This window comes from Dasypus novemcinctus, chromosome 24 (assembly GCF_030445035.2).
Source record: "Dasypus novemcinctus isolate mDasNov1 chromosome 24, mDasNov1.1.hap2, whole genome shotgun sequence".
In the NCBI taxonomy this organism is placed as follows: Eukaryota; Metazoa; Chordata; class Mammalia; order Cingulata; family Dasypodidae; genus Dasypus; species Dasypus novemcinctus.
Window position 1 is genome coordinate 50,957,349 of NC_080696.1, and position 23,491 is coordinate 50,980,839.

The 23,491-nt window shown below is 46.7% G+C and overlaps 1 protein-coding gene across 50 annotated transcripts in view; it reads right to left on the bottom strand.

Annotated features, from left to right (window-relative positions):
- Window positions 1-506: 506 nt before the first annotated feature.
- The window catches only part of ZMYND8 (zinc finger MYND-type containing 8), a 112,473-nt gene continuing 89,488 nt past the window's right edge, over window positions 507-23,491 (bottom strand). For 41 of the 50 annotated variants that reach the window (XM_058287183.2, XM_004469917.4, XM_004469924.4 and 38 more), the window contains 6 exons: window positions 15,809-15,889; window positions 13,949-14,027; window positions 11,255-11,494; window positions 9,191-9,351; window positions 8,031-8,097; window positions 1,414-2,002 (listed from right to left, as the gene is read on the bottom strand). In XM_058287183.2, the coding sequence (XP_058143166.1) occupies window positions 1,863-2,002; window positions 8,031-8,097; window positions 9,191-9,351; window positions 11,255-11,494; window positions 13,949-14,027; window positions 15,809-15,889 (768 nt within the window). In that variant the 3' untranslated portion in view covers window positions 1,414-1,862. Of the gene's footprint in view, window positions 2,003-8,030; window positions 8,098-9,190; window positions 9,352-11,254; window positions 11,495-13,948; window positions 14,028-15,808; window positions 15,890-23,491 lie in introns of all 50 variants that reach the window. The other 9 variants (XM_071211765.1, XM_058287189.2, XM_071211766.1 and 6 more) reach the window with 3 other exon arrangements.

Sequence of the window (23,491 nt, forward strand, 5' to 3'; positions counted from 1 at the left end):
TGGGAAACCACTGGATTCCAGAGAAAGCGGACCTGCCTGCCACCTGAGAAATTAAGCCTCACCCTGTCAAGGCCACTTGAGTCTCCTCCAGCCCTGTCCACCTTCAGCCAGGCCCAGAGCCGGGACCGGGGTGGACCAGGCTGGCCTGGGCGTGCTCGGGCCCCCTTCTCAGTCATGGAAAGACAGTTCAGGCCCCTCCCCTGGGCTTTCTGAACCTGACCCAGGATTTCCCCAGTCTAAGGAGCTGGAATCTCCATTCTCCGTAATGCACCCTACCTGTGCATACCTGCCATACCCACTCACGGCCCCTCTCCTGAGTTTGATGGTATACCTACACGCAGCCATCCTCACCAAATGGAAAACTGCAAATTCGAGGAAGTCCAGGCCATTGTTCCAAAACAGTTTAATTAAAAAAAGGTGAAGAATCTGAAAAAACTGGAGGGAAACCCAAAAGAGCATACCGTGTGAGTCTACTGCCTCAGTCACAAATAAAGACCATCATCAAAAAAGATATTTAAGTTTAATACAAATTTTATACAAAGAAAATGTGAAAAAATACTTCCATATGCTAAAAGCAATTATGCTTCACAAATAAGGCCAGCTAGGCTATTTTTTTTTTTTGACAACTGCAATTCACAAATGTTCTCTTCTCTCCTTTTTTCTTCTAATACTTTTTTTTTATTTCTTCTCTAATATGGGTAACTAGCTGGAAACTGTACAGTTTGCATCCTCTTATCGACAATGAAGAGAAAGTAAACGAGACTAAAATGTACAACAAAATGTACTGGAATGCTATCGTACAATTAATTTTCTCATATACATACATCACCTTTTGCTTTGTTCAATGCTTCTTGTTTTACACAACATACAAAATGGTACTACAGCATACGTAGTGTATCGAGACAGCATGGTCGGTCTTGCTTGCTCTCATACTGCCTTTGTGTCATGCTTACATAAAAACATAAAATTCCATCATAAATAATACATACATGCTTCATCCCAGACTCAAGTGTCCTTTGCGTGCATCTTGCCCTCGAGTTCTTGCTTCTGAGAGGCACAGCATCTCTTGCAAAGTGTGTGTATGTGTTTGAAGGAACCACAAAGCAAAGCAAAGATTCCTCTGTTTCAGAGCTTAGGACCCTGACACTCTTTTCTTCTCTTCTGCGGTTGAGCAGGGCTTCTGTCTGTCTTCTGTAAACAAGGACATCGTTTTCCCTTTTAGGAGTAGAGTTATCACTGAAGTCACATGAACAGCCTAACCGCTCCGACTGTCCTATGGTCCAGAGAGCGTGCATTTTGTAACATAACAATGTGGCATCTGAAAGGGGGCTATGGCTTGCTGTGACGTGCTGCGGACAGAAATGCGAATGGAAACGCCTTGCTTTCCTCTAGGCGTCCCAGGACCATTCCCTGGGGGCGAAGGCCATCCCCGCGCCCAGTGTGCCACCACTTGGTGACAGATGGGCTGCCTGGCCATCCCTTCTCCAACATCAGAACATTCTCTTTGTTTTGGGTTTTTTTTTTCCTCATTGTTTTTCTTTTTTTTTTTTTTTTTTAATAAGTTAAAGTCAATACAAATATAAAAAGGGGAAGGTCCTCTAGGTTCCATGACATCCACAAATTGTACATTATTTACATCTAAAGTATAGGTGTCCTGTGGGCCGCGCAGTCCCGGGTCAGCGCTAATGCTGGGCGTGGTGTAGTGTCGGCTGCCCTTCGGACCAGGAGCCAAGGCAGGGTCTGGAAGTTTGGAGTAGTCGACGGCAGTTGTTCTGTCTTCTGATCTCTCCCGTTTCCTCTTTTGCTGTGGTGCCTGTCCCCTGCCAACGGGTGGGGGGGTGCGCTGCAGCTACAACCTGTTGCTAGTCCCAGAAGGTGTCCAGCCGAGACTCTTTCGGGATGAGACTCTTCGCACTGGAACTGGCGTTGTGCTCGGAACGTGCCGAGCCCCGCTTCTCGTCGCTGCCGCTCCAGCAGCTGGATTTACTGCCCCGGGAATGATCTGGGGAGGAAACCCAAGAGAAAGGGCAGGTTAGTACTCCTGCCTGCTCCGCCAACGCGTAACCATCCCTCAGATGCTATCTGCGCCTCCTATCCTGGAAGCACCTTCTTTCCCCACTTCACAGAACACTGGGGCTAAAAATTCCAACTGCCACCATTTATGGCCCTCCTGCATGTGTGGTTTTGCAGAGTGCAAAGGCAGGAACCACTGAATTTCTTTAGGACTGAACAACTGCTGGCTGGCAAAGAGTAGAATGTCAAGCTCAGAGAAGAGGAGGATTACAGAGGAAGGTACCAAACGGCAGAGGAGGAAAGCACGTGTTGTGTTGGACTCTGAACTGTGCACCCCCATTGCTGCGTCTTCCCGGGCACCAAAACGTGGTACTCGATTCGCTTGCCTGCAGTTGTCTATTTTTATAGACAAATTGAAAAATGGACAAAGAACCAAACCACACTCGTCGACCTGCAAGAGGGTCGAAACAGAGGACTGTGGACTGGGCGAACTTAAGACTCCCAGAAGGATCAAAACCAGAGTGAGACTGAAGGTGATAGAAAGGACTCAACGCATTGCAAGGAGCTCAAAGGTGGCTGACAAGGAATAAGGAAGTCAAAGAAAGGGCCAAAATGGGGTATCTGTACAGAGCTGGCCTGCAGGCTCGGCTGGAACGGTGACCATGAGGAGACCTAGGAGCAAACCTCGAAAATGGTTCACCAAGTTCAGGCAGGTTGGGACTTGGAGGTTTGCTGTTTTGGTTTTGTTTGTTCAGTTTTTTGATGTGGGGTGGTAACATTTGGTTGAAAGAAGCCACAGGTCGAGCTTGGAGACAGAATCGGGGTGACTGAGGAAGGGACCCTATTAAAACCTGGAGAAGGCTGCACTTCTCATCACCCGGTGAAAAGGCACACGTGTTTAGTCACGAGTTCTGTTTCTGGAAGATAAGTAGTAAAGAACGATAAAGACACCAACCATGCAAGGTAATGCATTCCCCCAGGAGAGAACGCTGCTCACCTGCACTAATGAGCCACAAGGAGCAGAATTCTGGTCGGCAGAGCTGGGGACAAGGGCTGAGTCACGCTCTCTAGCGGTCACTCCTGAGTCTTGGGAGCCATCCTGAGTAGGCTCCTCCCCATTCGTGATGCCCACACCTTAGTCCTCCTGGATCACCACCCATGAGAAAATCCTCTAACTAGGTAGTCAAACCACATCAGGTTCTCCCCAGCTCTGATGAAGGCAGAGATCATCAGAGGGTACCAGAAGAAAAGGGAGCAAGGCTGAGCTTAGCAGGCCTCCAACTCAGCCGAGCCATCTGCAGGTCAGACTTCCCCCCAGGACAGAGACAGAGCAGTGGGCGATATGGCCAGTCACTGCCAGGGAAAACCAGCATGAAGGCAGGATCCTTTAAGAGAAAGAGTGACGATGACGCCCCGCAAGGAGCTGGACTATGGAACCCCTTATTTCCTCCCGCAGTCTGCGTCGGCCAAGAAGCACTGCAAGGCCAGGCTAGACCCATCACTTGAAAGAACTGTGGAAGACATGCCCTCAAGGAAGCACATACAAACCAGGTGAGCCTTCTGCATGCCAGGAATAATTCCTGGCAGCTTCCACGGGGCAGGGTTGTTGGGGTTCAGCTGGGGTTCAGTGGTAGTTGGGGTATAGGCAGGTTGCTTATCACACCAGCTGCTACCTAAAGAGATTGCAAGGAGAGCCTCAGTCTGTCCAAGTGCTCAAATTCTGCATGGCCCCAAAGGGCTTACTGTTTTTGTTCATCAATAGAATTGCTGCATTTGTGTCACTGTTCTCCACCCTAATGCATTCATAGGCATCAGTGATTTTTTTTTTTTCCCCAAAATACATCAAATAATGAAGAGGATCACTGACCAGGGCAAAGCAGTACAGAAAGAAAGGTATATGTTTTAGCTTCCAGGCTGCTTAAAGCATATGCCAAGAAATGTTTCAGCTTAAACAATGGGAATTTATTAGCTTACAGTTTTGAGGCCAAGAAAATGTCCAAAGCAAGGCATCATCAAGGCAATGCTTTCTTCCCGAAGACAGGCTGCCGGCGATCCCTGGCTCCTCTGCCACATGGCAAGGCCCATGGCGGCGTCTGCTGGTCTCTCCCTTCTCTTCTGGACTTCACTGCCTTCACCTTCTTGCTTCTGTGGCTATCTCTTACGCACTCTGTATTCATTCCGTTTATAAAGGACTCCAGTAAGAAGATTAAGACCCATTCAGACTTGAGGCAGGTCATATCTTAACTGAAGCAGCCTCATCAAGACTTACAGTGGGTCCACACCCACAGGAATGGATTAAATTAAATGCTTCTTGGGGGTATAAGTAGTTTCAAACCATCACAGTATATAATGATATAAAAGCAAGTCAGCCTTTGTAAGCCACAAATGTTCAGATTCTTGAAAGCAAAATTCTCAGAATGACTAGCTCTACCAAAGCCTAATGCAATCGGGGGAAAAAAGAGAAGCCAGAGCCACACTAATGTTGAAGGCACCATCCAGGTAATGCAGAGAATTTAGGGTCAGTCTTAACTAATCTACTACTGCTAAGGGTGATGACAGTAGGGGGAGTGGAAGGTAGAGAAGCAGCATGAGATAAGGAATCAAGTGAGCTCCAGGCTCTTCTATGATGGTACCAGGCTCTTCTATGATGGTACCGCACCAACAAGTCACATCTGAAGTTGAAGAGTCTCAACAAATTCTTTGATATGATGAAAAGTTTGGTAGGGAAGTAACCAAAGATATGATAAAGGAAAAGAACAACAGAAATTCCAGGAGAAGTAAGGCTATACAAGAATGTTAACATAAACACAGTATACAACTTGACTCTGCCACAAACAGGAGGGTCATCATAATGTAAGAAGGGTCAGAGCAGTTCAACTTTTTGACTTGGCTGATAGACAAAAGTGAGATGAATTAATTGCAATGAGTGAGCAGAATGCACCTGTTCTCAATCTTGATGGTGGGATAGCAGAAGTGGAGGTGACTGAAAATAGATTGGTGCAGACATAGAGGAAGGGTTGAAAGATTGGTGGAAGGTAAGGGAGACCCTGGCTAATGCTCCCATGGAGGAAAAGGCAAAATCATGTGCTTACAGCAGTGGTGTTAGATAGGTAGAGTTGGAGCTTTGAATGAGAGCAGAAAGCTACAGAAACAGCCATTGATGAGAGTGAACACAGGCTGGTGAAAGGAAAGTGGTTAAGATGACCAGGCAGTCGAGAAATCTTTGCTCTTGAGGTGAGTGATCAAGACTTTTTTGTGGCAAAAGGACAGCTATTTTAAGACTTCATGTATATGAAATAAATATAATTTGCAAATTCATATAGATAGAAAGCAGATTACAGATTACCAGGGGCCAGGGAGGTGATGGGGGTGGGGTGAAGTTAATGCTTAATGGGTGCAGAGAGTTTCTGCTTGGGTGATAGGTTGTTTTGGTAATGGGTGGTGGGGCTGGGTAGCACAACACTGTGAATATAATTAACGCCACTGAACTGTATGCTTGAAAGTGACTAAAATGGGAAAGTTTTGTTCTATATATATTACCACAGTCTTTTTTTAAAAAGGTACTTTGTAGTAGGATGAGTATGTGTGCTTTCTCCAGCTGTGCTCTGTTGCTTGGGTGCAGGTGAGTAAAAAGTGAATAACTGGGGTTCATTCAAGATGCAATGGTGCCAAATGGGCATGCTGAAGAACAGGAAGGGATAGAAGACTGGGTTATATCAGCAAGGGTATTGCTGCAATGACGGGCCAAAGAAACTAAGCTGAGTGAGGAGGAAGGAGGGAAGTGAAGAAGGGAAAGTTTGAAAAGATGGGAAAAAAAGCCCCATCTGCACCTTTCTTCAGAGAACAGCAACTTAGCTGAGTCATTACTCAACCATTTTTACTTACAAAAACAGCCTTTTCAGATGGGCCAAGCTAAATACACCTGAGGGAGTGGTTATAAGCAAGGGCCCGGAGCCAGAGAGCTCTGGACTTAGGTCCTGGCTCCAGCAATGACCCACTGAGAGACCTGGCCCCACAGTTAACTCCTCAGGGCCTCAACGTCTCCGTCCGTATCATGAAGTAACTCTTCTCTCACAGAGGCTGGGAATAAACACGGTAAGTTGTTTAAGTGCTTCGGGCCCTTCTGACTTGCCTCGTAGCTCCGTGAAGACAGGAGTTTGTCTACCTTGTGCACACTTAAATCCCCAGCCCTCACCCAGGGCCTGGCCCCACGCGCATTCAGCCAACACTGTGGACTCCCCGCCCGGGAGAAGGCCGTCCTCCAGGCCTCTAGGGAAGGGCTCGCCGTCTTTCCCTGCCTGCTCCTCGTCCTCCTACCAGTCACCAGACTCCTCAATGTCCTCGGCATCGTCCTCCCCCCTCTGCACACCCTGCCAGCTCCAGGTCACACCAGCTTCTCGCCTTCTCTCTCCCCTTTCAACCTTCCCTCGGTGCCCTAGAACAACAGTGCAGTTTAGGCCGAGGGTCAGCAAACTGCCCAGGAACTTTGTCTTGTTGCAAATCACGTTTTCCTGGAATGCACCACATTCATCTGTTAATAATTAGTCTACGGCTGCTTTTAGGAGACACTGGCAGAGCTGAGTAGTTGTGATGGAGACTGCATGGCCCACAGACCTGAAAATACTATCTGGCCCATCACAGAAGCTCATTCACCTCAGAACTGAAGAAAGCGTCTCCCAGCCGCCTTCCTGAATGGCAAGTCCCCCTTATTAAAGTTCCCCAATTGCTTCACGGATTGAGTCACTTTCCTGCTACAAAATGTCAACAGTGCCCCTTGGTGGAAACAGCGTCTTGTCAAGCCCGGACCTTTCTCACATCACCTGTGCCATTTTTTGTCATATCCACAATCTCTACATATTATACGGCGGTCATGTTTTTAGTTTAAACTCATTTTTAAACTTAAAGAGGACATCTTACATCACTACCAAAAGGCAGAAAGTCAATAATACTTGCCAGAAACAGAAGGCAACTCTACAAATAGACGAAAGGAAAACCCGACGGCAGTTGTAAATTCTAACTAGGCGCCCTGTCTGCTGGCATCTGAAGACGGCTTTTGTTAAAAAGAGAAACTGGGAAACACCAGAAGTGTGCTAAAGACCAAACTGGACTTCTTTCTCAGAGATTTCCTCCGAGAATTTAAGTTCTGGAAGGGAGAAGGAATCAATTATCCTCCCTAAATGCAGCTCCTGTCACTGCCCCTTAGTCCTCCCCACCGGCTTCCCAGCCACCCCCTCCTGAGGCCTGCCCCGGCGGCCCGAACCACCAAGTCCTCGTCTTCCTCCACATTCTCAATATGTAGCAATGGAATTAAATTTCCAGTGTTTAGCTGAATACAGTGATGCCAGGCCACAATCTTCGATTTATGTACAACTGTTCTCAATGATGGTTGAACACTTTCGGCAAGACCCAAAACTGGCTCAAGGGAGTGCAGGGGTAAGACCATGCGGGCAAGAAAAGAGAGCGCAAACCCTACAGAAGAGAAAACCAGATGTCCCTCTAAGTAAATCCCCCAACACACCCTAACAGGCTATTCCCCGAGACAGCAAAAGTTTTTACAAAAGCAAAATCCACCTAAAATTTGCCTTCCTTTTTTTAAAAACTCAAGTGCCCGCATCCACCAAACACGGGACCTCAGGAATCAAGCATTATGCCGTTTCACCCTCGGCGGGCATTCCCCAGAAGGCAGCACTGCCTGGCCCGAGCAGGCGTCTTCCGCCCCAACCCCAGGTCAGCAACAAAATCCTTGACCCAAAGGAAATTTTATGTCGAATTCCCCCAAAATGAAACAAAAAAAAAAGTGAATACCGATCAGCTTGAGGTGCCCGAAAGCCAACTTGCCCGGCCACCCCCTCACCCGTCCACCGACCCACCCAAGGCAACGCTGAGGATCCCCCTAAGGTCCACAGAACTTTGAAAACCACTGCCATAAACCCTTCAAGGTCCTCCCTGACAAAATGGTTTCCCATCTGCCCGAGTGACACACAAAAGCATCTTCCAGCCACCAGGGGGCAACATACCAGATCCTTGGTTGGAGCCTAAGAGAATGGAGGAGGGCGTCTCCCTGGAGCCAGAAAGGTCGAGGGTCTAGAAATACAGAGAGAGAGAGATGGACTCAAGGCACCAGGGTCAATGCAGCAACCAAGAAAGTCCAGGGAATGGGAGGGGCCCCCTTCTGGGCCCTGCCAGGCAGCTGGGGTGGTCCCACACCTTGTGCTCCATCTCCCAGCCTTGACGGGCTGGACCCTAGCTCTGGAGGAGCCCCCTGCTCAGCCCTACAGTCCCAGCTTCTAGGACATTCACCTCCTAAACTGCCCTCTCGGCCGTTCCACCTTCCATCTTTTCTGTGTATCCGAGGGAAGAAGCACACTACTTTGAAAGTTTATCAGTTCACTTTTCTTTCACTTAGGCCTCTTCCTTGACCATCATTATCAGTGAATTCAAGGGTGTGATGGGCTAACAATATTTTTTCCTGACCCATATTGAAATAAAGACATAGTGAGAAAAATGTTAAGAGATAATCAATGTGTGGTTAATGTCTACATCCAATCAATGTTACAAATAGCACACACTGGGCCTCTAGGAGGTGCAACTTTTTCACTCTTCTACCTTTGCCTTCCAATGTGATGGCCACCAGCCACATGTAGCTATTTATAGCAACTGAAATTAAAAGAAAATTAAAAATTCATGCCACACTGATGAAAAGAGGCTGTGGATGTGGGAGGAGTGGGGGGGGTGGGGAGTGAGGTATATGGGAACCTCTTGTATTTTGTAATGTAACATTTTGTGTGATCTATATATCTTTAAAAAAAAAAAAAACATTAAAAATTCAGAGCCTCAGTCAAGAGCCACATGCCAAGTGCTCACAGCCACCGACAGCTAGTGGCTACATCAGACAGCGCAGACGAGACCCGTTTCATCACTCAGAAAGTCCTGTCAGAAAAGCATTCTGAACTCCAAGGGTCCCAAATGCCAACTCGGGCTCAGGTTCCTCAGCCCTCACGTGCGCCCGCTGGAAATGCCGCTGCGCAGGTGAGCCTGAGCGCCACCTGCGGCTGCCTCGTCTGGAGGACAGACCAGCCGCCGCCAACATGGGACTTTCAGGGGTGGCAGGTACGGGAGGGTCTGAGACAGCCGTGCACGCAGGGCGGGGTCCCTGGCCACGGCGGGGGATACGCACCGAGCCACCGTCCCTGCTCTTCTCGGCTGACGTCTCCTTCTCTTTGGAGGCACTGGAGGTTTCTGGAGGGGCCGACTGCGAGCTGGAGGAGCTGGCCTGGGACGGCTTGCTCTGCGTTTCCGCGTTCACCTCGGCATCCGTTTCCTGCTGCGGGGCGGTGGCTGAGGAGAGGAAGCCGCGCGTGAGCTCAGCCCAGGCTTTCGGGGCCCGCAGCAGCCCGGGTTCAGAACCAACACGGACCCCGAGCTCCGTGAGGCAGGCAGGGGCTGCCCAGTCCCACCCGGGGCGTGAGTGCAGGTCCAAGTGGCAGCTCCCCGAGGTTTCCAGAAGCTGGAACTCTAGACTTTATGTGAAAATATGCTGGTTCCTAACAGCTGGCAAATCCAGTTTTATTAAAGCCCTCTCAAGGCCTAAGTGCGCCCGAGGAACAAATGAAACCTGAGCAAAAGCCAGCCAGTGAGCCCACAGGGTTTAACAGGCCTCACTTGCACAGCTTCTCACTTTTGACCTCCGTTATCCCGAAGGACTTGCTTTCTTCTACGGCAGGACAGGAAAACCCAGGTGAAAACAACATTACAAGAGGCACCAAGCACCTGGGGATGGAGGAACTTCAAGCAAATTGAAAAACAGGGCATCTAAAGGGAATTTAAGAAGTACTGGCCTTATTGTCCTGCCAAGAAAAGAACGCTCGGGGACATTCGGCCTATCTTGTAATACCAGCGAAAGGGTCATCAGACACATTCTAGAACTGGGAAGACACAAGGGAAATCTAACACTACTGCAGGAAGCAATTTAAAGTCACTGTATATAAAGGTGATGACTCCCCAAAGAAGGGTGAAGAACACAGCCACGTGTGCGTGGATGCTGGCTTAAAAAGCAACTACACATAACAGACCTGTCTAGAGCAAGGGCCGGCAGAGGACCCAACACCTGTGTTTGTTGATAAAGTTTTATTGGAATGCAGCCATGTCCACTGTTGACATAAATTATTTATAGCTGCTTTCAGGCTACAAGAGCAAAGCTGGATGACTGCAGCAGAGACCACTGACAGAGAGCCCGTGGCCTGCAAAGCCTGAAATACTTCCTCTCTGGGCCCTTTCCAAGGAGTTTGTCTAGAGCTGTGGTCCTCAAACTTGAGTCATTCATACCTCACCTTCACAAGCTGTGCCAATCCACAGATATGCTACCTGTCACAATATGTGTGTAAAGACGTGTATTTAAATAAGCTATTCAAAACAGAAACTTTAAATTCTCTACATATAAAACTAGTAGCTTGTGGGGGGGGGGGTTATAAATAAATAAGTCTTTTAAAAAAAAAACTAGCAGCTTTTATTTTTGGCAAATGATATTGGTAAAAGTAAAAAGGGACTTTTATTAATAAATTCTGACGAGTTAGCGCTTCCTGCTGGAGGCTCCAGGCCTAAGGCCCAAAGTTCTTTGTTAAAGAAGGGAGATGATAAATACTACAGCGGGGTCAATGACAAATTAGCTGCAAACCAAGACTTTCTCCTTTAACATATCAATCGGGAATATAATATTTAAAGCCAAGACTGCAGTCTTAACAAAAAAGCAGCGTTCTCTACCTTGGCTCGACTGACACCTGGGTTGGGTAATTCTTTGTTGGGGGGGTGTGGACGGCCCTGTGCACTGCAACGATTTAGCAGCATCCTTGGTGCCTGCCCACTAGGTGCCAACAGCAGAGTTCTGACAACCACAAAGGTCTGCAGACAATGCCAGCATCCTCGGGGTGGGGTTAAAATCCAAAATCCATCCCTGCCAAGAACCACTGCCTAAAAGCAGCTCAAACGAAACAGCTTTAAAATCATCGGAAATGCCATCACGTAGCCCACACTTTGGCAAACAATGCAAAAAGATCACAGATTCAAAACACTTGTGCCTCAAGTCCTTCCACAGTAGGTCTGCAGGCTGCCCTCTTGCATGATGACATGCTACTATTTATTACAAATGAGGGTGAGGGGGGACTGGACAAGCCACCCCCTGCAGGGTCAGCCCCTGTGCAGCCCGAGGTCCACGGAGAGCGGAGGGCTGGCCCGGGGGCGTTACCTGACTGGGTGCAGGACTTCATGTGCTCGGGCCAGTGGGCCTGCTGGCAGGGGTAGTCGCAGTAGCTGGTGTTCCAACAGCAGTAGAAAATGGCTTCTTTCTTGCAGTTGGCGCACCACTGCTTCTTCTTGGTCTCGTCCACTGCCTGCTGCTTCTCCAGCTCCAGCTGCTTCTTCACTTCAGCGATGAGCCGGTCCCGCTCCTGCTCCAGGCTCTGCCGCATCTCCGCCATGGTCAGTTCTGACGGACAAGGGGGAGGGGACACCAGCTTTATCACTTGCCCCCCCAACCCCCAGCCCAGAGTGGGGAGGATTATTTACACCAGTCAGAAAGAAATCATGGATGCAGGTATGGGTACAAATCCTGGCAGAGAGATGCCCCAGCTGGTGACCCTGGGAAAGGAGGTGGGGGGTTCCCACACCTCAACATCTTAATCTGTAAAATGGGCACCCACACTCCTGACTGCACTGCTGCTAACGCTATTCGTGGGAGTAACGGGGACCCCATGGTGACTCTTAACCCAAAACTACACTGTGGGGAGTCTTCAAATAAACCCCAGAAACAAATTGTGCTGAAGAAATAATATGAGTTTCACTTTGAGTATTATCAACATAAGCCTTTTTTTTTCTATTAATCCAATACTTATATAACACCTTCTATATGCAGTTGCTATTCTAAGTATTTTAAAAATTAACTCATTTAATCCTTATAATAATCCTCTGAGGTAAGTACTACTCTCCCCTTTCACAGATAAGGAAACTGAGGCACACAGGTAGTTAAGGTGAGGGCTTGGCCTAGAACCCCAATATGTTTTCTGTTATGACAATGTGCCAAGTCTACTGGACAGGGCATCGTGGTGGATCATAGTGCTAACAGGACAGCTATCACACTAGTCTAATGAGGGTTCTCTCATTCTACTTTGGACAGTAAGTCCATATCCAATTTACCTAGGAGCAAGCTCACTAATTAGAACGAATGTGCCCTATAGCCAGGATGAGTACATTGACATAAAAATAAATGGCTCCCCAATCCCTTCAAATCTTTGATAAAAAAAAAAAAAAAAAAAAAGACCACTAAAGAAAATTAACCTTTTGTTAAAAAAACAAAGAGCATCCGTGGTCAAGTGGAACCTTTTAGTCCAGGAGTTCTTAACAAGGGGTCAATGAGTTTGAATTTAAATTCAAAAGAACATTATTCCTGTGGGGACCCCTTGGTGCGGGTGTGATATATTTATTAATATAGTATATTAATTATATTATATATATTATATAAAGATTAAGGGGTCCGTGGTTTTCACGTGACTGGCAGAGGGGTCTGTGGAACAAAGAACTTAAGAACCCCTTTCAGTCACTCACAATTGCCTTTAAATCAAAGTCTTGAGTTCTGGCTGGTGTGCGTGTGCATGTGTTTTAATGTGCAGCCAAAACGTTTAAATGGAGAGATTCTGCAGAAAAATAGATTACCTGACTTTTCTAGAAAAACAAGAAGCAACAACCCCCAAACTTCTTGCAGGGCAATAAGCAAAGGAGTGGCACGCCCTTCTCCCGATCTGCTCCTCAAGGATTTGCGTGTACAAGCTGGGATTTAAACACGTCACAGGTGGGTCCTGGGCATGCCTCCCGAACAAAAGAGCACTGTGGTTTCCAGCATCCTGACTTCACACTGACACTGCATGAGGGTCTCAGATAAACTGAGTCTACCCCTCAGAAAAAGCTTTCAATAAAATCTAGGGAAGCGGATTTGGCTCAACTGATAGGGCGTCCGCCTACCAGATGGGAGGTCCAAGGTTCAAACCCAGGGCCTCCTGACCCATGTGATGAGTTGGGCCACGTAACGTGCTGATGCACGCAAGGAGTGCCATGCCACAGAGGGGTGTCCCCTGCGAAGGGGAGCCCCATGCACAAGAAGTGCACCTTGTAAGGAAAGCAGCCCAGTGCGAAAAAAGTGTAGCCTGTCCAGGGTGGCACCGCACACACAGAGATATGACGCAACACAAAGAGACAACAGATTCCCAGTGCCACTGACAAGAATAGAAGCGGACACAGAAGAACATACAGCAAATAGACACAGAGAACAGACAACTGGGGGGCAGGGGAGAGAAATAAATAAAAAATATGTCTTAAAAAAAAATCTATATAGAATGTTAGGCTGCAAGATTAATCTGTCAACCTAACCTGGGCAACAAATAGATACTGAAGAGCTTTCTGCACCGTGCAGGAGACACGGGAAGCACTGGAATATTTGTGAAAATACTGAACGCTGAGTGCCTAAGAGGGAAAGTCTGCTGCCAGAGCACCGGTCTTGACGCCTGGATGTGGAACCTCGAACACCTTCCTTAACGTGTGCTTCCGTTTTCTTCACCTGAATACTGGGGATAACCTTTATTGTAAGTTTCTGTAAGAATTATTGGTCAATTCGTCAAAACGTACTTCCTGCTACACCCTCGAGCGTAATAATGAGGAGGTGCGACTACTATCATTACTTTGTTACTGATGTTGGTATTCTAATGAGAGGAAATGAGGATTCACACCATCAGACTCCAAGTCAGACCGTCCAGAATTCTGTGTCCTCCCCGTGAGCTGTGCGACCCACTAGCCTAGTTCTGACTCAGTTCACACCTGGGACCTGACTCCAGAGTTGCTGAAATCCACACCCAAAACCTCCCCCAGTCACACCCATTCCAGCAGGCCCTACCCAGGTTGTGTTTCATTTCGGAGAGCTCTTGCTGGTGCAGCCACTGAAGCTTCTCGATCTCGATTCTCAGCCGACGAATCTGTAATGAGGGAGAGGAGGGCTCTCAGAGAGCCTGTCTGGGTGCTGAGAAACCCCACCTCTCGCAGGCTGCGCGGGGGAGGAAGCACACACTGGACCCGTGCTGGCCCCTCACCCTTAGAACCAAGAGAGGCGGGCACCCGGTGAGCCCAAATTCAGGAGGAATACCGACTCAGAAAACCAAATCCAAGCAGTTCATCCTTTCCAAGAAGCACTGGCACCAGGAAAGGCCACTTAAAAATGGAAACAAAGACCAAACTTCCATAATAAATAAACAGGTTTGGTTAAGACACTGGTTTTGAAAAAAATGAAAGACAAAGAATTTAAGTTTATTTTCTCCCTCACTTATCATTTAGGATAGGGACATAGCCATTTACCTGGTCATTAATGAGCCTTACATCCCTGAAAACAAAAGGCTATTATTTGGGGGGGGGAGATAAATTTAGGGCCAAATTCATTTGGGGTTGGGGAGGTAGCTAAGGTGAGCTTATTTATAACGCTGATCATGGGGATCCTTGCCACGGCTGACCCCCACACCACCTCCTCCCCACCCAACTCCTGCCCCCACCCCCAGGTTAAGGGGCACAGTGCCGGCAGCTGATGGGGAGAAGCCAGGGACGCTGCTCGAAGCCCTACAATGCACGGGAAAGGGCCCAGGAGCAAAGAATGATGTGGCTCCAAAGCGGCGATAGTGCCAAAGGTTGAGAAGCCCTGACTTATCCCACATAATGAGAAGAACTGTATGTTTCACTGCAGAAATTCTGCATCTACTTGTGGCGGGCAGCATATTACCTCTCTAAAATCTGAAAAATTCTGACAAACCTCTGAGACCCAAGGATTCAGGAACTGCATAAGGGACCTGACTTCTAAATACATGCTAGTTTTTAAATGAACAAAAAGGAATGAAGTGGGGGGGGGGGGCCGGGTTTCCAGAAACAAGATTGTTCACTTCTCATTTGCCATCCTCGGCATAATCATAAAATGTGTCATATTGGAGAGAAGAAAAAAAAAAAAAATCAAGGGGCCTCATCAGTGTCCTTCCAGGAGCTCTTAAACCTTGATCAAATTGTTCTCTGCTCAAGAGTCTCCCAGGTTACTTCCCTGAAGATTTTCTACAAACCACAGTGCAGTCTCACCCTGCCAGGACCTCATTGGTCAAAAACTTTGTGCAGGACTTCCCTTTCTCCAGCATCACTTTCAATGACATCAAGAAGTCCCGCCATTTGCCACCTCACCTGGCAACCCCTTATCCATGCAAACAAGCAAACGAGCTACTTCCCACACCTTTGTAGTGAATTAGCCCAAGCTCAGTGAGGTGTGTGTTTCTAAGAGGACCAGATCATTAGTGGACATTTTAACGTTTACACCGCTTTCTTCCTTCAGCAATCACATCATTGCAGAGATTCAGCACACCAATATTCTGGTAACAAGAATCACTTGTATAAAAAGTCCAGACTTACGGACAAGATTAAGGAGCCATTTTTACATAAAACAGAAAGAATTGCTTTCGAGTTCCACCAGTGGGTTAACTGAAGGTCTAGTTTTGGCTCTTCTATTAGAACTGAATTTATCACACAAACCAGGATTCACCCCTGCAATCCCCAGAAGGTACCTGCCTGGCTAAGTGAAAAGCTACTGCCACCAACCACTAGTATCAGCAGAGCAAGTCTGGTGGCTGAGCCAGAACCTAGGAGAAATTTCCAGCGCAGCTTCTTCCTGGTGCCACATGGTGGCCCATAAAATGCTCAAAGCAAAAAAAGGAATGAATGTGTAAACTCTGACCTCGGCTATTGTGCTTCCAGTAGTGTTTTTAGAAAGATCGTTATATATTTCTGTCATTGTTCCTTTTATTGCATCCATCATCTGAAAGATAGAAAAAGAAACAATTCAGGTGATCCCTTCCCCAAGGCTTATGCACATGGTGGGTACCTAAAAGTCTTTCTGTATAAAGCAAGGATTTCTCTACCGGGGGCAACTCCGCTCCCCACCCCCCACACCACCCAGGCAACACTCAGGATTGTCTGGAGACGGTTTGGGTTGACAAATATGGGGGATAATTAGATGCTCCTGGCATCCAGTATGGAGACACCAGATGCTGCTGAATATCCGACAGTACACAGGAGAGATCCCACAACAGGGAATTATCAGGCCCAAAACGGTATCAGTGCTGAAGTTAAGAAACTCCTGTATAAAGCAAGATAGGAATCACTGCACATGGCCCGTCTCCTACTAGGGGAGCAGCTTACAAGCTAGAGCCTCTTGCCCCAGGCTCTAACCAGAGGCCGAATGTGGTCCCCAGACCCAGCTGGTTTGGCAAGCACAGGGGGTTCAAGGAAGGTTTATCTGGTTTTGCTGGTGGTGTTTGTGTTTTTTTCTTTTCATTTAAAAACAAAAAACATTTTTTGAGATAAAATTCAGATACCATGCACTTTACCCAGCATATTCTCAGAATTGTGCCATCACCATTATCAATTTCAGAACACTTTCGTTACTGTAAAAGGAAGCTCTCCTCCTCCTAATGTGCTACTTCCCAATCATCACACCCCCTTGTCCTAGGCAACCACTACTCCACTTTCTGTCTCTAGAGTTTTGCCTATTCTGGCCATTCACCTCAACAGAATCATAAATGTGGACTTTCGTGACGGGCTTTTTTGACCTAGCATGGTGTTTTCAAGGTCCGTCCATGGTGCAGTTCATCTCAGTCCTGGACTTCTGTTACCAACCAGCATTCCACTGTGGGAGAGTCGGTTATCTGGATGCCTTGGTCGGGGCAGTTCCCTTCCCATCTTCCACCTGGCCCCTGGTGACACTGGTGTTCGTGACATCAGCTCAGGTCCATGCAGCAGGCACCAAGACAGTCTCTGCTCAAACTTGTGATGTGCCCGTGGGATGAATTTCTCTTCCACCTCCTCTATCCCAGGAAGAGGAGGGGGCACAGGGCACAAACCGACCACTGCTGAGTCCTCCTGTGTCTTCCTAATCTCCTCCAATTCAGTAAGAAGGCAGGATAAAGAGTGTCCTCTTATCTGATGCCTGGTATTTGGTTCTTCCGTTACCTCTTAGCATCTGAACTCTCTCTGAGCCTTGATTTCCCCATTTAGAAAATGAGGATAACAGTGTTCTCGGAGGGTGTGTGCAAGAAATAAATGAGAAAAGCACGTGAAGACTTTGGTTCAGTACCTGATATAGAGCAGGTTATCATAAAGAAATACCTCTTCTTATTTTTACAAATGAAAACATTCACATGAACATATAACTGCCTAACTAAACCAAACCCCACCCCCCAAAGCAGTAACCCAAATTCATCCCAAAATGGGAGTAAAATGAATAAAATATCCACTGAGATGCCCGCTCCCAGGCTGCTGTGGGACCACGCAGGGAGGCTGCCAGTAAAAACAAGTTGTGCTTTACCCGGCTTTGCCGTCCTCGTTCTTCACGGGCCTCATCCTACTGCACCGCCAGGTCAACATAAAAAATGAAAACCATACTTTTTTAAAAGAAAACTTTCAAAAGCCAATGAAATTCAATACATCACCACTGCAATGGTTACATTCCATTTTAAAGAAATCACCAATCTGTGGACTTTTACTCTCACTTCCAAATACAGCAAAGAACTCAACATTAATGAAGAGTGCCCTTCTGCCAAAACACACACAGCTGAGTCTTAACTCCAGGTCACCTCAGAGACTAGGAAAAGTATATCAGCCCCCAAAAATGCCACCATGCTCATCTTCTTAACTGTGAAGAAAATGTCCATTGAAAAGATCTTCCCTCAATACATACATCCAAGATGCTCAACGAACTTCAAACAGGACAAAATCAAACACAAATCCACACTGGGCCATGTTTTCATCACAAACTGTCACATGCCAAAGATCAAGAAAGAATTCTGAAAACCACAAGAGAAATAACGTGTCACGCACAAGGGAGCCTAAATAAGACCAAGTGGGGGATGGAGGGGTACGGGAACACAGTTCGTATATGCTACTAAAATTGGTAATAAGTGGGAATCAAAGCAAAAGAGGGGAGTGGATGTGGCTCAAGCAACTGGGTGCCTGCCTCCCACATGGGAGGTCCCGGGTTCAGTTCCCAGGGCTTCCTAAAGAAGATAAACAGGTAACAAGCAGACTGAAGAGGAGGCCATGGGGGGTGAGAGAGAGAGAAAGAAATTCTCCTATTATGGCAAAAGAAACTGCACTGCTAACTAGTTTGTTATCATCAAACCAAAGTAAACATTGTTTTTAAAAAATTTTATTTAAAAATTTAAAAAAAAAAAAAAAAAAAAGAGCAAAAGAGATTGTTACAAATTTAGGACGTTAAATTTAAGCCCCATGGTAACCACAAAGAAAATTTCAGAATATGCAAGCTCAGAGAGACAGACAAGGTAGAGTATGGGTTACCATGGGTGGGGACAGGGGGCAGTGGAAAGTTCATGAAAAATGAGTGTAGGGTTTCCTTGGGATGAAAGGAAAGTTCTTAATAATGAAAGGTGGGAGGGCACTGCAACACTGCAAATGACTTGATCTCAATGAATGGTATGCTAGGTAGGGATTTGGATGGGAAGATTTATGTTGTATATTATGTTTCCTCAACTAATGAAGAGAGAGAGAGAGAGAAAACAAAGAGATAATTACAATTAAATACAATACATGATACTGGAAAGGATCTAAGAATGGAGGAGAAAAGGCTCAAAAGGACAGTATTGGGAGAGCAGATATAGCTCAAGTGGTTGAGCACCTGCTTCCCATGTACAAGGTCCTTGGTTCAACCCCCAGTACCTCCTAAGAACAAACAAAAATGCCAGCTCTCATTGAGGAGCGGATGTAGCTCAGTGGTTGGGTGCCTGCTTCCCATGTATGAGGTCCTGGGTTCAATCCCCAGTACCTCCTAAAAGACAGTATTGGGACATAAGAAAAAATGAGAATACAGAGTATAAGTTTCCTACCATTGCTAAATTTCTTGAACTTGATGGAAGTATTATGTATTCAAGATGATATGTGCAACCTGTTCTCAAATGTTAGCTGAAAGATGGATGGATGGACAGATGGATGATATAACAATGTTGGCAAAATGTTAAAATTGGTGGCTCTGGGGGAGGGTATGCTGGACTTCTCTGTATGGGGTCTGTATTGTTTTTTGCAACTGAGATGTAAATTTGAAATTCTTTCAAAATAAAGTTGTGTTTTGTTTCTGTTTTTTTATGATAAAAAAGAAAGAAAAGAGCTCTCCTCAATTTTACTGTGTGAACAAAGGGGGCAGAGGAGGGTAATGGGATAAAAACTGCTGCAGAAGCTGAGTGAAGGGCTGAGTGTAAGCCTCTACCCAATTCCACTCCGTCTGCCACCTGTAAATGAACATCAGACACCAGATTCATAGACAGCGTACAGGAGACCATGCACAGAGAAATACAGATCTTTCTAGGCAACACCAGACACCTCTTTATATCAGTAATGAAAAGCTCACTCCCCTTTCAGTTCTCTACGACACGTTAGAAGTCCCAGACGGTGCCTGTAGCAGTTTGCTATGGTTATGAATTCCAAAAACAGATATTGGATTATGTTTGTAATCTGGTCTGTACCTGGACATGATTAAGTTATGATTAGGGCTTTAATTATGCCATGTCATTAGGGCGCTGAGTGCCCACCCCTTGGTGAGTGGGGACTCACAGATAAAGGCATGGCAAGGGGCAGAGTAGAAGGGTTTTTGATGTTGGAGTTTGATGCTGAAGCCTTAAGCTGGAACCCCGGGAAGTAACCACACAGAGGAAAGAGAAGAAGCTCCAGGAAGAGAGGAACCCTGAGCCCAGAGAGAAGCAAGACCCTGGAAAGGAGGAACCCAGGCAGCCTGAACCCTCATAGACATCAGCAGACATCTTGCTCCAACATGTGAAAACAGACTTTGGTGAGGGAAGTAACTTATGCTTTATGGCCTGATATCTATAAGCTCCTACCCCAAATAAATTCCCTTTACAAAAACCAACTCATTTCTGGTTTTTGCATGAGCACCCCTTGCCTGACTAATACAGTGCCATTCTGTCTCACCTTTATGCCCATCTCCTTTTGAACAAAAGGACCCTGGGACTTAGGCCAAGAGCCTAGACAAGGGGCTGTATCTGCTGAGGTTCAGTGTCAACTTAATTTTATTTAAGTACTTTGACATGATTTAAATAACCTGTCAGCATTAGCTCAAGTGGCCACCAATGACTGATGCCTGAATCCTTCACACTCAGGAACTCAGATGCTCTGATAATTCACGCACTTTCTTCAACGGGGGGACAGAGAGATTAAAGAGGAAACAAAGTCACCCCGAGACACAGGTTCTGATTATGTCTTTATCCACACTGCATTAGTTTCCCAGGGTGACCGCAACAAATTAGCACCAACGAGGGGGCTTAAAACAGCAGTAATTTATTCTCACAGTTCTGGAGGCCAGAAGTCCTAAGTCAAGGTGTCCTTTGGGGCCACGATTCAAGCCCCTGCACTCACTGAATGTGAAGTGGCATTTTTCAAGGAAGCCACACACAGGAAGACTCAGTGCATGTGCACTCAACATCTGTGGACACCAGGCTGGGTCTGAACTCACCAACCAGCCCAGAGCCAGGGGCACCGGGACGCCATCCTGGGCCCTGACTTCCCTCACCTGCCAAGCTCAACACATAGCAGCAAACCCACACCCTCCTCCGGCCTTTGCACTGGCTGTCCCTCTGCCCAGCACGGGGCTCCCCACCTCTTGACAGCACCCAGTTTAAGAGCACAATCTCCAGGCTGCCACAGTCCAATCTCAGCTCAGCCACTTACTGGCTAGGTGACCCTACACAAGTTACTGAAACTCCCTGTACCTCGGTGTGCTCATCTAAGAATGGGGGTGAAAAACAGTGCCTATCTCACTGACTTGTTCACAAAGGTTGTGTAAGTAACACACAAAGTGCTTAGAACAGTGGTTGGCCCAGAGTGAACATTCTGCACACAATCTATCGCTACTAACACCCCACCTACTGCGTAGACAGACTTAGATGTAGACTTAGATGGCTCGCCCCCAGAGATCCCAATCCTCCAGCACTCACAGCTTGTGTCACGCACTCTCCCTCTGAATGCAGGGTGGCCTGTTCACTTGCTTCTAACCAGTGGAATATGGCAAAGGTAACAGGATGTCACTTCTGTAATTAGGCTACGACTGTAATTTCCATCTTCCTGGCAGACTCTCCATCACTGGCTTTGATGAAGCCCCCTGCCATGCTAGGAGAGCCCATGTGACAAGGAACGAGGGCAGCCTCCAACCAACAGTCAGCGAGAAATCGAGACCTTGAGAATCCTGCCAAGAACCACCAAGTTAGAGCAGAAGTGGCTCCATCCCCGAGCAAGCCTGCAGGTGAGACCCCAGCCCTGGAGCCCACTCCTTGACTGCAGCTTCACGAGAGCCTATGGAGTGGACCAGGCTAAGCCGAGCCCAGGTTCCTGACCCTCAGAAACAGATAACCAATGTGTGTTGTTTAAAGCCACTGAGCTTTGCAGTAATTTGTTAGGCAGCAATAGATAAGAGACCTGGATAATGGAAGAAGAGGAAAATGACCAACAAGATTTTACCTTCAAACTCAACATAATAAAACCCTGAAGGGCAAGACTGTAAGAACTTTAAAAACAATTATTCTCAACTATTTGCACACTTAACTATTCAAACTATTTAAACTAGAGTAGTTAACCAGTAGCAAATCAGTAATAACAAACATTAGCAAATTAATGTAAATTAATTTACCTACTTAGTAATTTACTAGTTATTGTTAGTTAAGTCATTATGTAGAAGGTTAGTATTAATAGTTAAAATAAGTATTAAGCCCAACAAAGAGAATCTAGGCAACATGCCTTCATTTGACAGCTATTTATTAAGCATCCGCTATATGACAGGCACTGCTCTAAGCCCTAGGGATTCAAGAGTGAGCAAAGCAGACCAACCCCTCCCGCTGTGGAGCTGGCATTCCGGCTCACTGAGTGGTCTTTTGCAATTACATCTACATATCACTCCAGAGTCCCCTGCTAAGAAGGTGGGGAGGACTGCATATTTTATTTATGCAAAGTCAACAACGGGCATAAAAGCTATTGGTGAATTAAGAGGGCAGACACCTGCACCAAACAAGGAGAGAGCTGCACACAGCTGACAACAGAGCAGGCAATCCAGCCCACCATTCCTCTAAACAAGGAACAGACCCCAGAGGGCGGCGAGATGGTGGAAAGAATCCACTCGACTCCCAGGTCCATCTTGGCTCCAGGACGAATCAAAATGTGAACATCTTCCCTAGTCAGTCTCTCGTTTAAACGTGTCCCACATAGCCTATAAATGCACCCACCCCTTGTGCTGCTGATAACCCAAGAAAAAGCCACTCACTCACTCCAACAGTTAAGGAAAACCCTTCCTTAACGAGTGACTTGAATTGTAAAGGGTACTTTTCCTTACATCATTTTCACCTTTTAAACTGACTTTAGAATCTAAGCCATCTCAGAGTAAGATTCAGTGCATTCTGCATTATTCTGTTTAAATCAAATTTTAGACCCAAATAAAGTATTCTGTCTTAAAGAATCTATGTAAGAAAAGAACTTGGGAAGCGGATATGGCTCAGGCAATTGAGTTCCCTGTTCAGTTCCCAGTGCCTCCTAAAGAAGACCATAAGCTGGCGCGACAGGCAGGCGCAACAAGCTGACACAACAAGATAACACAACAAGAGATACAAGAAAAAACATAATGAGAGACACAACAAAGCAGGGAGCAGAGGTTCCTAGTGCCTCCTAAAGAAGACGAACAAGACAGCAAGCTGACTCCATGAGCAAGCCCAGCAAGCTGACCACAACATCATGATGCAACAAGTGGCACAAGAAGAAAAACATAAAGACACAACAAAGCAGGGAGTCGAGGTGCCCAAGCAATTAGACACCTCCCTCCCACATCAGAGGTCCTGGTGCCTCCTAAAAAAAAATAAAGAAACAAGGAAGACAAACAGACACAGCAAGTGCAAACAACGAGGGGGTGGGGAGAGATAAATAAAGCAATAAATCTTTTTAAAAAAAAACCAAACCATTCTTCCCTCCATACTGGGTTCAAGACTTTTCCCTCAGAACCCACGGCCACCCCAAATCTGTGAACATGACCTCATCTGGACAGCCCCAGGGCCTAACCCAGCAACGACGAGCTCATACTGGGTTAGGGTGAGCCCTACATCCAGTAAGACTGGCGCCCTTATAAGAAGTGGGAAATTTGGACACAAATGGGAGAATGACGTAGTGAAGAAGAAGGGGAGATTAGAGTGGTTTTTTTGTCTCCAAGCCAAGGCAACCACCAGAAGCCAGGAAGAAGCAAAAACCAGATTCTCCCTCGGAGCTTCCGGAAGAAGCCGACACTGCCGACACTCGGAGTTCAGACTTACGGTTTCTAGAACTGTGGGGAAACAAATTTGTGTTGTCTTGGGACACGCAGTTT